General features: G+C 37.2%; 1 protein-coding gene across 1 annotated transcript in view; it reads left to right on the top strand.

The window, feature by feature from the left end:
• The window catches only part of LOC137015706 (mitogen-activated protein kinase kinase kinase 5-like), a 37,125-nt gene that overhangs the window by 9,347 nt on the left and 13,443 nt on the right, over positions 1-14,335 (top strand). Inside the window, exons 3-15 of the mRNA XM_067380719.1 lie at positions 861-884; positions 2,445-2,638; positions 4,047-4,215; positions 7,030-7,136; positions 7,938-8,108; positions 8,633-8,745; positions 11,083-11,242; positions 11,858-12,011; positions 12,385-12,492; positions 12,921-12,973; positions 13,210-13,305; positions 13,846-13,927; positions 14,051-14,184. Coding sequence (XP_067236820.1) covers positions 861-884; positions 2,445-2,638; positions 4,047-4,215; positions 7,030-7,136; positions 7,938-8,108; positions 8,633-8,745; positions 11,083-11,242; positions 11,858-12,011; positions 12,385-12,492; positions 12,921-12,973; positions 13,210-13,305; positions 13,846-13,927; positions 14,051-14,184 — 1,565 coding nt within the window. The remainder of the gene's footprint in view (positions 1-860; positions 885-2,444; positions 2,639-4,046; positions 4,216-7,029; positions 7,137-7,937; positions 8,109-8,632; positions 8,746-11,082; positions 11,243-11,857; positions 12,012-12,384; positions 12,493-12,920; positions 12,974-13,209; positions 13,306-13,845; positions 13,928-14,050; positions 14,185-14,335) is intronic.

Raw genomic sequence — 14,335 nt, 5'->3', positions numbered from 1 at the left:
CAACTGCATCATGGCGTGTTGCAAACACATTTATTGTAATGTACACACATTCTAATTAAAAGATGTATTGGGCTAGTAGGATAAATCCGCATGATCTTGTGAGGAAAATGGTGCTCACTCATTTATTGGATGGACAGAAATTATTAACACGACTCCCATTATTTGCAGTGCATCACTTAGACATCCAGCCATTTAATCACAGTGTAGGTTTTATTGCCACAGTGAATTACAGTAGGCAGGCATTATTGTCATGGAGATCCTCCCGGCAAGGTCAGACACCTCTATTATTATTTTACATTACTAAATGGAATTATGCCAGGTGAGTGGGGAGTAAACTGCATAATGTGAGGTATATTTAGATGAGCTCTTTAATGCAGTGAGTTTATTACTAGGCAGAGTTTCCTGGAGGATGGGGCTTGGTGAACACACACAGATGTTCAGAAAGGAACTTGAGCACATTGCTTAATTCATACTTCACATTGTACTCTATACTTGTTATTTCAGGAAACATTACACAATATGCATCAATAAGACAAACAATAGTATGCTGCGTTGTATGTCAACCAAGCATTGGCTTTGAATAAGGCGTTGAATCCGAGTCATCATGTTCGTTTCATTGTCGCTGGAAATGAAAGCATGTTGTATACTCAACAGAGTGTGCATGCAGAAGCAGATCTAGTATGACTAGCATAGTGTTCTGAACATAGACACACACACACACACACACACACACACACACACACACACGGTTAATCAAAAATATTCAGACACAGTGTATTTTTAGGTTGTTTGTGATCAAACTGAGAGCTGGCCATGTGCACAACCTGAATTCATTCATGTCTGATGTTTTTCTCGTACAGGACGTGATATGTCAGAAGAATATGGTAAGTGTCTTAAGCTTCACTCACTCTCTGACTCATGCTGATTTGCTGCCATTTTCAAACAGAAAGTTGGCTAATCGGTTTGATTGCAAACCTGAAAGCATAAAAAAAAAGAAAAAGTTTACTTTGATAATTTTCAGCTTTGGTTATTTCACGTTATAGGTCAGGAGTTTTCAATCTGTTAGATGCCATCCTCATGCGAGTGACCCGACCCTAAAATTTAAAAGGCAGTTATATATTTTCAAGTATAAAGACCCAATTAATACTTTGCAAAAAAATTAGTATTATAAATGGACCCTAGTTTGAGGTGATATGCAATTTGACAGAAATTATTGATGTATTTTGTTGGTTAATTGAGACTTTTGCAACAAGTTGCAACGTTGTCAGTTCTTTCAGGCAACAGAATCATTAAGGGCCTAAAGATTTGTGAGGGAACGTCAGGGATTGTGAGATTGTGGTAGACTAAAGGCGTCTTTGCAATGAAATACAGTAGACCGTACAGGGGACCCAGAAAACTTGGCAAAGTGCCAAATAAAATTAAATAAGAAGCATAAATTTCAAAACATAAATGCAATTGAGTTTCACCAAAATGTAAAAAAGGCAAAAATAATAATAGAAGTGTTTCACGATCAAAGGAAACTCTTTGAACCTCCCTCTACACCTACACCTCTCTAAACATCGCTTTGTTGGTTATAAAGTGGTTTTCTGAACTTGGGTGTGAAATGGTGATGTGGAGTACAATTCATGTGGGCTTCAAAACAATCCAGTTTAGCTTGCAGAAGTGAAACACTATTGCCGAGTTGTTACAAGCCATGACTATTTTTTTTCATAGACCACAGAAGGTGAATTTTTAAAGAATATCATTGTTGTTCTTTACAGCATAATGATTGTGGACTGCGGCTGTCAAGCTTTAAAATGACAAACAAAACAAACACCAATTTAGTATGAAAAACGCAGTCATTATTACTTGCATGCTATACTCCAAGCCTTCAGAAGCCGCTGAAGATGAAGTGATTTTTCTCTACTTCTACCCTGTTAAATGAGTAAATGTAAATCACATGGCCTGCGATGACTACAGTGAATGAGTCACTGTTTTTGAAGCTTGAAGTCCCCATTAATTGCAGGGAAACCCCTGACCTGGACTGGCTTTCTGGGGGTCTTAAAAGTCACAAAAGTAAGGCCTCAAAAAATCAGAGTAGAAAGCTGTGGCATTAAATGTTGCACGCATTGCAAAAAATTTATATCTTTCTCAATATTTCTGTCCTGTATTCCAGTCTAAACATCCTTAAATCAAGATTCATTTACTTCATTGTCATCACTTTCACAGAAAACAAGATTTCATATTTTATGTCATTTTGTGTCTCCAGTAAATGTGTCCTTATGTAAGCATCTTTATACAGTTGTGCTGGAAAACAAGAGAAAAATACTGAGGAAGAACATCCATTTTTTGCAGTGTGATCAGTGTGACATATTTTAGTGGCTGGGAGCAGAGCAGTTCAAGTTATTCTTTTGTGACTAGACCTGTGACTATATTCCACTGCTTCCCATTTGTTCTTTTTCCAGACATGCGCCGCTAATTACACGTTCATCCCGTACATGGTGACGCCTCAGAATAAGGTGTACTGCTGCGAGAGCAGTCTGATGAAGGGTCTGAGTGAGCTGATGCAGCCCAGCTTCGAGGCCCTGCTGGGGCCCATCTGTATGCCGCTGCTGGACCGACTCACTCAGCTGCTCACCGGCTGCAAGACCAACACCTGGTGAGAACTCACTAACCCTTTCCCCTTTATATCTCGCCGCTCATTTCAGTCTCACAGTTAATTCATGCTCATTTAAACCAGTAATGCAGTAATGCTGAATGTACCATGATTGTGCTTTGGGTGTTTTATACTGTAAATGTCAGAGTCGCCTGTGGCTGACTGTATTCGTCGTCTGATGGCATGCATTGAACCTTGACCTCTGTACTGTGATGGTTTCGGATGAATACATGTACCTATTACACATACAAGGAAAAACCTGCAATAAAACTCATTCAGGTCATCAGTAAAAAACAGTCGGGTTCTTCATTTTATTAGTACCGGTACTTTGAGTGCCAGCTGTATTTCCTAATGTGCGACAGCAGGGGGCAGTGTGCGTGTTTATTCCTCTCAGCTGCGCAACGGCGTTCATGGTGACGAAACGAGAGGTGTGGTTGTAAATACAGGTGCTCTTGCAGACCGTCCACAAATTGTTGAGAAAGCAGATGCACGAAGCGAAATATGGCATTATTTTGCTTACATTGCCGACAGTCAGGGCAGGCCCACGGACACCACAAAGCCCGTCCGCAAAAGATGTTACAAAATAACGCAAGCGAAGGGAGTCAAAAGCATTTTGCCGTCAAACATCCCGATTTGTACAAAGAATTTAAAGAGCGACAGGTTAGTGTGATACCAGCATTACGTTTATGCTCTCAAACATTAAATGAGTGTTATTTATTTATTTTACTCGTGCAAGCAGACCTGAGGTGTATTATTGAGTCTAAGTTTAATAAGTGATATCTGGTTGCAAAAATAAAATCAATTTAAAAATACATAAATACGTGAAGGATATATACAGTTATTTAAAACCAATTTATGCTTCAATAACATTGCTTTATTTACACTAATATAATTTTTACAATAATCTTACTGTCAAAAACACTTAAATGTATAAGAAAGCATAACAGCAAATAATTTACAATTTTATAGAGTGTGAAAATAATAAACATTAAAAATTATATTAAAGCTAACTCTAACTTCACGGCAGTGAAGCTCTAATCCAGAAGTATCAGCTGCACGCTGGTGAAGAAAGAAGTTCTGTCATGTGCTATTTATTTACTTTTCCTGCTGTTTAGGTTTTTGCCATAGTATCGTTTAAGTATATATAAATTTTGGTATTGTGACAACACTAGTCATCAGCCAGGTGTTGATTTGACACAGTGCTTCATGGGCCCAGATGGTGTAGTTACAGCATATGTTGTACCAGCGTCTAGTTGTCCATCCTAGCTAATAAACTTAGCATTGAAATATTGTTCTTGAATTTTTTTTGTCCTCAGTGTAAACAACGTTAACCCTTCTGTGTAAGCACTTTTATTTCAGATTTTCGTTCTGCATAGTTCAGTAACTTATTGTCTGTTGTGTGCTTGTTTAGTCAGTACTTCCGTGAGACGGTTCTGAATGAGATCCGTAAAGCGCGTGAGCTTTACACCGGAGCAGAACTAGCGGCAGAGCTCAGACGGATCCAGCAGAGGCTCGATAATGTGGAGTGTCTTTCAGCCGATGTCGTCATCAACCTCCTCCTTTCATACAGAGATATTCAGGTGACTGCATCACATAAACCTTTGGTTGTTATTCACATTGACTGCAAAACAGTCGTAAAATTACTCCTCACAATTCTGTTTGCTATTAGTATGTAGTTTCTGCAACACCTGGAGGAATTACACAAATGAAGCATGTTTTCGAACACCCTTCAAAATGCCCCTTTCGTATGTCGTGCCTCCCCAAACTCAAACATCACAAATGCTGCTTTTACTTGTGCTTGTGAAGTCGTGTCTCAACAAAAGGCCACTTTCAATAAAAAATCCAGAGTTATGTCATGGGTAAGTACGACACAACTGTTTGAGGCGGTTTACACTGGACACATCAATGTAAACATTATAAATTGGTACATTTGTCTTTCTGAATGGGTGCATGATAATGAATTGAAGCGTCCATTGCAATGCCCTGTTTGCTTTGACGTGTTCATGAGCTGATTGATCTTCGGAGGTCTAATTGCAGTGAATTTTGGCTTGCACTTCTGTCCTTTTTTCCCCATATAACACATTAGCCATGGCTAAACACCACCTAAAACACCCCCTGGCTCCGCCTGCTGCAGTAGCCACGCCCCAAACTCTCGCTATAGGTTGAGCTTACAGAGATTGACGGATCTGAGTGTGTGATTTCTCAGATCTTGCGATACCATGCTCATTATGCAGACACAACCATAAGCCATCAATCCTGCAGAAAAGACCAATGGTCATTATTTTTGTAATTCTGTTTGGTGACACTGGTAGCACAGAAATGACACACTTTATCGGAAGCTATTTGTGGCATGTGTCACATGCTGTTTTATTTCTACAAAACATATTTTTACTTGTGTCTCAAAAATCCCAAAATCAGGTGTGCAATAATGCACTTTCAGTGGAAGTCTTTGGGGCACGGCATTGTGCCGCGATAAACACTAAAATACACACTTTTCTAAAGTATCGCCACAAAACACAATCATTATGAGACTAGTGTGATTGTTTGCTTCGTTCAAAACTATATCCAACTCCTGTCATGGCCATGTAAAGATGGTAAATGATGCGTGATATGTGTCCATAAACACTGTTTGCTTGGATCATACTCCACCCAGAGGTTCATCTGCCTCAAAATCTTTCTCAAACTCTTTTTTTCATTCTGAAAAGTGGATGCTTTAACAAAAATACAAGATGCCCTTTTCTGCTTTATAACTTCCAGAATGTCTTGCATGTCCCAGATATTTCCACTGTTCACTGCTGTGAACTCGCTGTGCGTTCATTTTTTTAGAGTACGACTTATTATTTTTAGTAATTAATTATTCAATTATTACACAGACTCTGTCCAGTGTCCACTAAGCTAAACTTGTATTGAACCTGGATATTCTGTTATTCTGTGATCGTGATGGTAAGGGTCCATGTCCTTAAATGTTAGCATGATTTGCTCTGCATAAAATAGCTCATAAAATATTATGAATGTCAAATAACGTTAGTTCTGGCATTTTCAGTTTGTTATGCCCAGGAAAAGAGATTGGTGTGTCCCTGAGCTTTACGCTCGCTGCCGCCGCTAATGTCTGGTAGAGCTGCTAACGAATAAAGGCAGACCATTTTGCAAAGACAACATTGTTATTAATCAGCTAGCGAAATGTTGAACAATAAAAGGACTGTCGTTTTGGGATGTTGGCGTATTCAGATCAGTGCAGTACAGAATTATTAATGTGCTCAAAGAGAGGATCCTAATATTGTTGGGACTGTTAGTGCTGTTAAAAATTAATAAGAGAACAGGAAGTCATAAATGCTCTGCTATAACTCTGACACACCTTGGCAGTAAGTCACTTTAGAAGTATGATAAATGACCGTTAAGTAGTTTTACGTAGTTTCCTAATACTCTACACTTTCATAGCATTTTCCCTCATGTCCACTTACAGTGTTAGTCATTGTTTCTTTAATTTCATTACCATTTTCCACCGTCTCTTTGAGCCTCAAAATTGAACAGGTGGTGTTTTTAATGTACTATTAAGTACATTCATATACGTCTCAAATACCTCTTTAATGTTTGGCTAACCTGGTTGGGTCATGTTATAAAATATTTGTAGGTGTTGATGTAAAAATGTGGGCGGTCATATAATTATGATGTTATAATCATTTAAGGTTTTTGTAGCTTTGTTTTAGTATTGGACGATTGACTTACTATGGCGATCCAGTTCTTTTGAAGAGTTGTTCATGTTTCAGCGTGATTCATTGGTTCTTTTACTTCGTCTCGTCTGGTGATAAAGTCATGACATCATGATGGTCTTAATAATTAGGCATTACCAAAAGGTTGATTTATGAATTGATCAGTCTAATTCGCTGACATAAACGGATCAAAAGAACGGTTTGTTCATGAATCAAACATCATGACTTAGTGTTTGTTTTTGTGATGATTACTGACGATGTGCAGTTTGTTCTGACTCCAACTCTGGAGAATATCATGAATATTTCATTTGAATGAAATATGAAGCAAATACATTTCATATGCCAGAACCTTTGTCTCTGAACATTGTGTTTTTAATTATTTACTAAAGGTTTAGAATAAAAAACATATATACAAAGAAACTAAATGCACCGAATTATTCATTTAGATTTTCTCTCATTTAATTTTTCATGTGTTGTAAATATGAGGGTAATATAATAAAACAGGCCTACGGGAAAACATTGGATCTGTTGTTTATTTATTGTTAAATAATTTTTCTTTCTTTCAGCCATCGTTGTTTCACCATTACCAGCGCAGCTTTGCATCCTGAATCCTCAGTTTGTAATATTGTATAATAAATATTGATTTTTTTTTTTTCTGTTTTGTGGTTATTTGTCTGTCTGTAGGATTACGAATCCATTGTGAAGTTAGTTGAAACACTGGAAAAGCTACCGACCTTTGACCCCGTGGCTCATCCTCATATAAAGTTCCACTATGCCTTTGCCCTGAACAGGTGAGACTAAGCATCTTAATGTGCCCTAACCAGGTGAAATCGTGATGAGTTTACAGAATTAATTTCTCTTCACACTGAAAGTTTAAATGAACGTTCACCACATAATTACAGCTAATCAGAATGTGTGATGTTTAATACATTAAAATGTTTCTGATAATTATCAGTGTTGAAATCAGTTGTGCTGATTCATATTTTTGTGGAAACTTGACATTTTTTCAGAATTTGTTTGATAAATATACCGTTCAAAGGAATCAGTAATTTATTTGAAATGTCTTTTGTAACATAAATGTCTTCACTGTCAGTTTTGATCAATTTAATGTGTCCTTGCTGAATAAATGTATTTATTTCTTTCCAAAAAAAAACCCAAACCCTCACCCCAAACTTCTGAACAGTAGCGTATACGGTGAAGTGAATGAGATGAGCTGCTTAGAAATTACATCCAAGAGAAAGACTTAACGTCCTGTTGTTTGCCGCATTCGCTGCTGGTTACGACAAATTTCAATCCAGTTTTATCCCTTGTTTTATTATGACATTGCACCTGGTTAGGACATGAAGTAATATATGAGTCCTGTCCCAAACTTGAGCCAGTAGTTGAGTCCGTGTGCTGTCTAATCTAACCGAGCAATGTCCAGCACAGGGTCATAGTGTTTTACAGGTTTTGGTCAAATCAACCAATAAAAGGCTTACTTATTGTTGACCGTCTATATTACACCTGGATAGGAGAAATGTGTCAAATCTTTCCTGAAACCCTTTTCTCAGTCATTTCTGTTTTTCACAGTCTCTTTTGGTGTGTCTCTGCAGGAGGAATCTGCCCGGAGACAGACAGAAGGCTCTGGACATTATGTTGCCATTGGTGATCTCAGATGAGCAGGTGGCATCTGATATTTACTGCCTGGTCGGGCGAATCTATAAGGATATGTTCCTGGACTCTCATTTCATGGACACAGATAGCAGAGATCAAGGCATACACTGGTGAGGGCATGAGGGAGAATCTCAACAAAACATTCGAGTCACATTTCACAGCAAAATAAAAATGATGACTTGCTTGAAGAAAATGAAGTCTATTTGTAGGACCGTTAACTATTTTTTATGACAGGCTTTGTGAGTTTCACCTATAAAGTGGTGGTAACACTTTACAATAAGGTTCATTAATTAACTTTAGTTAACGTGAACTAATAATGAACTGCACATTATTATTATTATTATTATTATTATTATACAGCTTTTATTAATCTTTGTTCATGTTAATTTCAATATTTACTAAAGCAATATTTAAATCTTGTTAACATTAGTTAATGCACTGTGAACTAACATGAACAAACTATGTATTTTCATTAACTAACACTAACGAAGATTAGTAAATACAGTAACAGATGTATTGCTCAAGGTTAGTTCATGTTAGTTAATACAGTAACTAATGAACCTTAATGTAAAGTGTTATCAAAGTGGCCACAGTAACAGTAACACAGAGACATTGTCTTTCTCTCCACCTTCAGGTTTAGAAAAGGTTTTGAATCGGAGCCCACGCTTCACTCTGGCATTAACTATGCAGTGCTGCTATTGGCCGCAGGACATCAGTTCGACTCCTCCTTTGAGTTGCGTAAAGTCGGTGAGTTGATTGACTGTTTGGATGAGCCGCGTACAGCCAGCCACTCCTGCAGAAGCGGTTGAGCAAACTTTTATTACTTTTACTATTGATGTCTGGTATAATAGAAAGTACTACTGGCCTGATATTTCTTGAATTTAAATAAATTGTGACCTTATAGCGACTGTGCAAGATCACTGTCAGAAAGTACTTTAGGTAGGGTAGGCAATTTGTTTTGTAAACACTTTTTGTTTTACTGGCAGAAACTCTTTTCATATCCTGATAGAACATGTTTGTCCAATCATTGCATTCGGACATAGGATGTCCTACCTGCCTGTCAACCTTTGCATACCTCCGTGCACCTGCTCGCACAGACATCACATGGCATCACATGACATCACACAGACATCACACAGACATCACACAGACATCACACAGACATCACACAGACATCACACAGACATCACACAGACATCACATGACATCACATGACATCACACAGACATCACACAGACATCACATGTCATCACACAGACATCACATGACATCACACAGACATCACACAGACATCACACAGACATCACACAGACATCACATGACATCACACAGACATCACACAGACATCACATGACATCACATGACATCACACAGACATCACACAGACATCACATGTCATCACACAGACATCACATGACATCACACAGACATCACACAGACATCACATGACATCACACAGACATCACACATCATCACATGACATCGCACAGACATCACATGACATCACATGTCATCACACAGACATCACATGACATCACACAGACATCACACATCATCACATGACATCGCACAGACATCACATGACATCACACAGACATCACATGACATCACACAGACATCACACATCATCACATGACATCGCACAGACATCACATGACATCGCACAGACATCACATGACATCACACAGACATCACACATCATCACATGACATCGCACAGACATCACATGACATCACACATGCTGCGTTCACACCATCTCATAATTAGTGTAATTAAGAGATGGCAACCCGTGACGGTCAACCTGAATGAATCTGCAGCAGTCAGGTGGTACAGGTCAGAGCGCTGTCATTTGTTTACGTTCATTATTATTGTAATGTTATGTGCTTTTAGACATGAGGTAATTGTGGTTCATGTGTTTTGGAGGAGGCGTGGCTTTGGAGACGCTCTGAAGAGAGGATCTCATGCTTTCAAAGCTAGCTTGCTATTTCTAGCCTCTCCAAACATTGCCTGCCCTACCTTTAACATGAAAGACATTCACAAGCCGTTTTACAGTAATGTGACATATTTCTAAGTGAAACAAAGTGATCCGCAACAACAACAACATTTTAGGAGTAGGACTGAATTTTTGGATGTTACCAAACCAGAATTCATAGTCGATTGTGGAGAGGATGAACATTTTTTGTTTTTATTTGCAATGAACCTCAGAATTACACTAATCCATTCACAAATGTATATATTATAAAAGTATGGAATAATTAAGAAAGAATCTTTTCTGCTCATCAAGGCTGCATTTAATTGATCAGAATTACAGTAAAAACAGTGTTATTATGAAACATTATGATGTAAATCAGCTGTTTTCTATGTGAATATATAGTAAAGTGTAATTTATTCCTGAATTTTCAGCATCATTACTCCAGTCTTCAGTGTCACATGATCCTTCAGAAATCATTCTGATATGATGATTTGATGCTCAAGAAACATTTATGATTATTATCAATGTTGAAAAAACAGCTGCTTCAGATTTGTGTGCAAATAGTAAGATTTAAAAAAATATATATATATTGTAGTACTTTTATTCATCAAGGACACATTAAATTGATCAAAAGTGACTGTAAAGACATTTATAATGTTACAAATATTCTTGAACTTTCTATTCATCAAAGAATCCTTTTATCTTGATTTCCACAAAAATATTAAGCAGCAAAAACTGTTTTTGACATTGATAATAATAAGAACCATCATTAATAATTGAGTTCCAGTGATAATTGATGAATGATTTCTGAAGGATCATGTGACACAGTAGAGCCATGGATTACATCTGAGAGATGTTTTAGTCTTTAAGACTTTTAGTATTTTTATTGTAATTACAAAATTAGTCTACATTTTGTTTTCCTAATTGTCCAAACATATTAAATTGTAAGTTAATGTTGGCATTTTCTAAGACGCCTCTCCTGATACTGGCTAATTAATAAAGAGCGCCCTCTTTTCTCAAATAGATTGCACACATGCTCTTGTCTAACTAGCATCTCATATATCAGTATATTGCAGGGTATGTATGTAACATATGCACCGTGTGTTTTGTAGGTGTGAAGTTGAGCAGTCTCCTGGGGAAGAAGGGCAGTTTGGATAGATTACAGAGTTATTGGGATGTGGGTTTCTTTCTCGGGGCCAGTATTCTCGCCTGTGACAACACACGCGTCATCCAGGCCTCCGAGAAACTCTTCAAAATTAAAGCACCCGTTTGGTATGTGCACACATTCACATTTTACACACATCGTTTAAAATAATATGAACAATTAATTATTAGTGTTTGCAAAAGCATCACTATTATTATTGCTCAAACATTAAGAATTTAAACAAAAAACAGTGTTCAGGGATTTTTAAAACTATGATTTCCAGGACAGGTCATGGGTATTATTAAAATCTTACATTGAAATTTAGTTTTTTATTGTCATAAAAAAGAGAAGAAAATAAATTACCTATATTACATACATTTTACTAGTTGCTCATCACTAAAATGCTTGCTTCTTGCAGTCTTTATGAAATGATTTAAAATCATCCAAACATCATAATCAATTCATTCATTGGTCAAAACGTTTATTTTCTTTTTTGTTTTGTTTTTAAGTTTAATACTTTTGAATTTCACAGACAATTAATAAATGGGCAAATGAAACAAACCTTCACTCAGTTGAATTCTGTGTGAAAGTGAGCCAGTGTACAATAACTTGGGTGTAGTCCAGTTTTGAAGAGGCAAGCGCTTCAGAAAATGTAAGAATGTAGTCGTCTGTCAGAAGCGAGTCATAGTTGTAGTCTTTTACGGTTCATTCATTGAGTTGTTTGTGCTTTATGTGTATTTCAGGTACCTGCGTTCCCTGGTCGAGACCATCCTCATCTATAAGCACTTTACGAAGCCGAGCACCGATCCACAGGCCGCTAAACAAGAGCTTGTGGACTTCTGGATGGACTTTATGGTGGAATCCACCCAAAAGGATGTGACGTCCGTCCGTTTTCCTGTATGAATCCTCTTAACACACCGACCATTATACTGCGTTGTCACATTTTGTTTACATGTACACCAAAAAAACCCGTTCTGTTCTGCAAAAACCCGGGAAAAATCCTGTTTCTAAAGTGCATGTTTATTATATTCCTTTTGGCCAACAGTTGAGACCGGATGGCATGTGTCCTATATGTGAATTACACAATCCCACAATGTGTTGTGTAAAAATTCAGACTAAACTGTATTATCTATTACAATATATTTAAATTTTGTCCAGTACACAATATTCTTGTGTGCTAGTTAGACACCGCCCGAGACTGTTGTGCATTAATGGCATGTAAACATGGGCTATTATCAGTGTAAAGCTTTCTTGTTTTTGGTGTGTGCAGGTGTTGATATTGGAGCCCACTAAAGTGTACCAGCCATCTTACCTCTCCATAAACAAGGATGCGGAAGAAAACACGTTATCCATCTGGCACGTGACCTCTGACGACAAAGTAATAAATAATTTACCCATTTGTTCTTAAATTCATAATTTCTTTTTTAATTTGTTGACTTTATTAATTCTCTAAACATTACTGTACTGCACTGATATGTTATTTGAATATCCAAGCATTGGTTAAAGCCGTTGTGTCTAAAATCACAGTTAGTCTTTCTAGAGTCGTCTTCTAGTCATTCTAATATTTTCTATATCTACAGGGTCCTTGAACGCCTTAAAATAAATATAGTTTGATCAAATTTAAGGTCACACAATCTATTAAACATCTTAAGTTGTATAACAAAAGTCTTAATTATCATTTTAGTTCTTAAATTTGGCGATGGAAAAACAGCCAAATCTTAATGTGGTTATTAAACTTGAAAAATATTTCAATTAATATGAGTGCTGCATGTTTCTAATAAAAATCTCTTCCTCTCTCGGTCTCAGAATAAAGGGATCCACGAGTGGAACTTCAGCGCAGCATCAGTACGAGGCGTGAGGTAAATGATGTCTTCCCTAATCCAGCTTAAACACACATTCATGACGTGACGTGCGTCCACTAGCAGATGTAGTCCTGACCTCTGTTGTGCAACGGTCAGCTGTCGCTGTAATTGTGCAGTTTAACAGCAGATTTTACATGTGTATTTATGTAAAGCATTTAACGTCAAATGTAGTGTTTGTTTTTTCTAATTTTACTTTACTTTTTTTTTTACTTGTTTTTGTTTAACACATTCAGCATCTCCAAATGTGATGAGCGCAGCTGTTTCCTGTATGTGGTGAACAACGCAGAAGATTTTCAAATCTATTTCTGCACAGAGTTGCACTGCAAAACGTACGTATACACGTTTGCAAACTCCTTCTTTTCCTACATTTCATTCATTCTTCCTCACAATGCCAAAGACAGAGCGCTATATAAATGCCTCATTTATTCATAGACAAACTAAAGACAGAAATTGCACATTTGAATGTCTACTAGAAATATTTTAGAAACTACAGACCTATTACTGTGTCTACTGCTGAAAGTCTGCGGACATCGAACATTGACTTGTTTAAAGCAGACGATTATTTCCTGTCAGTCAGAAGGAGTCAGGAAAAAGAGAATACAAACTCATGCAATGAATAAAAGGCTACCAAAAAATTACCAAAATGCTTCAAAATGTGATGTTTCTTCAGCCTTTCATGTGCCACCACTAACAGGAACATGAACTATTGAAGCAAACTGTTGTTATTAGCAGGTGTTGTTATCCGTGTATCCCTACTGTGAAGATGTAAAAGTTAATCACAGTACTCATTTTTGTCTATTTAAAGGATCATCTTTAAAATAATTAGACTTTTTGTTGATGATGATGATGATGATGATGATGTTTTGTAGGTTCTGTGATCTAGTAAACGCTCTCACTGAGGAGGCCTGGAAAGGCTCAGAAGACACCGAGTGTGAATCGGAGGCTTTAGAGGTAAAATAATAATCTTGAAACATACAGTATATTTTATATTTATTGTAGACATTTGTTATATATAGCATCAAGCAACAGGGAGACGAGAACACGTGTGAATTGTGTGTTCCTGTGTGCCTGCAGTATGATTATGAGTACGATGAGCATGGAGAGAGGGTGGTTCTGGGTAAAGGCACGTTTGGGGTCGTCTATGCTGGTCGTGACCTCAGTAACCAGGTGCGCTTGGCCATCAAAGAGATTCCCGAACGGGACAGTAGGTGAGGAAATCTAATTCGTTTTTGCATTCAGTATATTATTTTTTGACCATTTTGACCATTATTGAATACTGTAACTATAGGAACATTTCTCTAGACTAGTGAACTTTATCTCTGTTTTAACTAAAAATGAAAATGAAACTGAAAAAATAAC

This window comes from Chanodichthys erythropterus, unplaced genomic scaffold, assembly GCF_024489055.1.
Source record: "Chanodichthys erythropterus isolate Z2021 unplaced genomic scaffold, ASM2448905v1 ctg000260_np12, whole genome shotgun sequence".
Taxonomy (NCBI): Eukaryota; Metazoa; Chordata; class Actinopteri; order Cypriniformes; family Xenocyprididae; genus Chanodichthys; species Chanodichthys erythropterus.
This window is presented reverse-complemented; position numbering and strand designations above follow the sequence as displayed.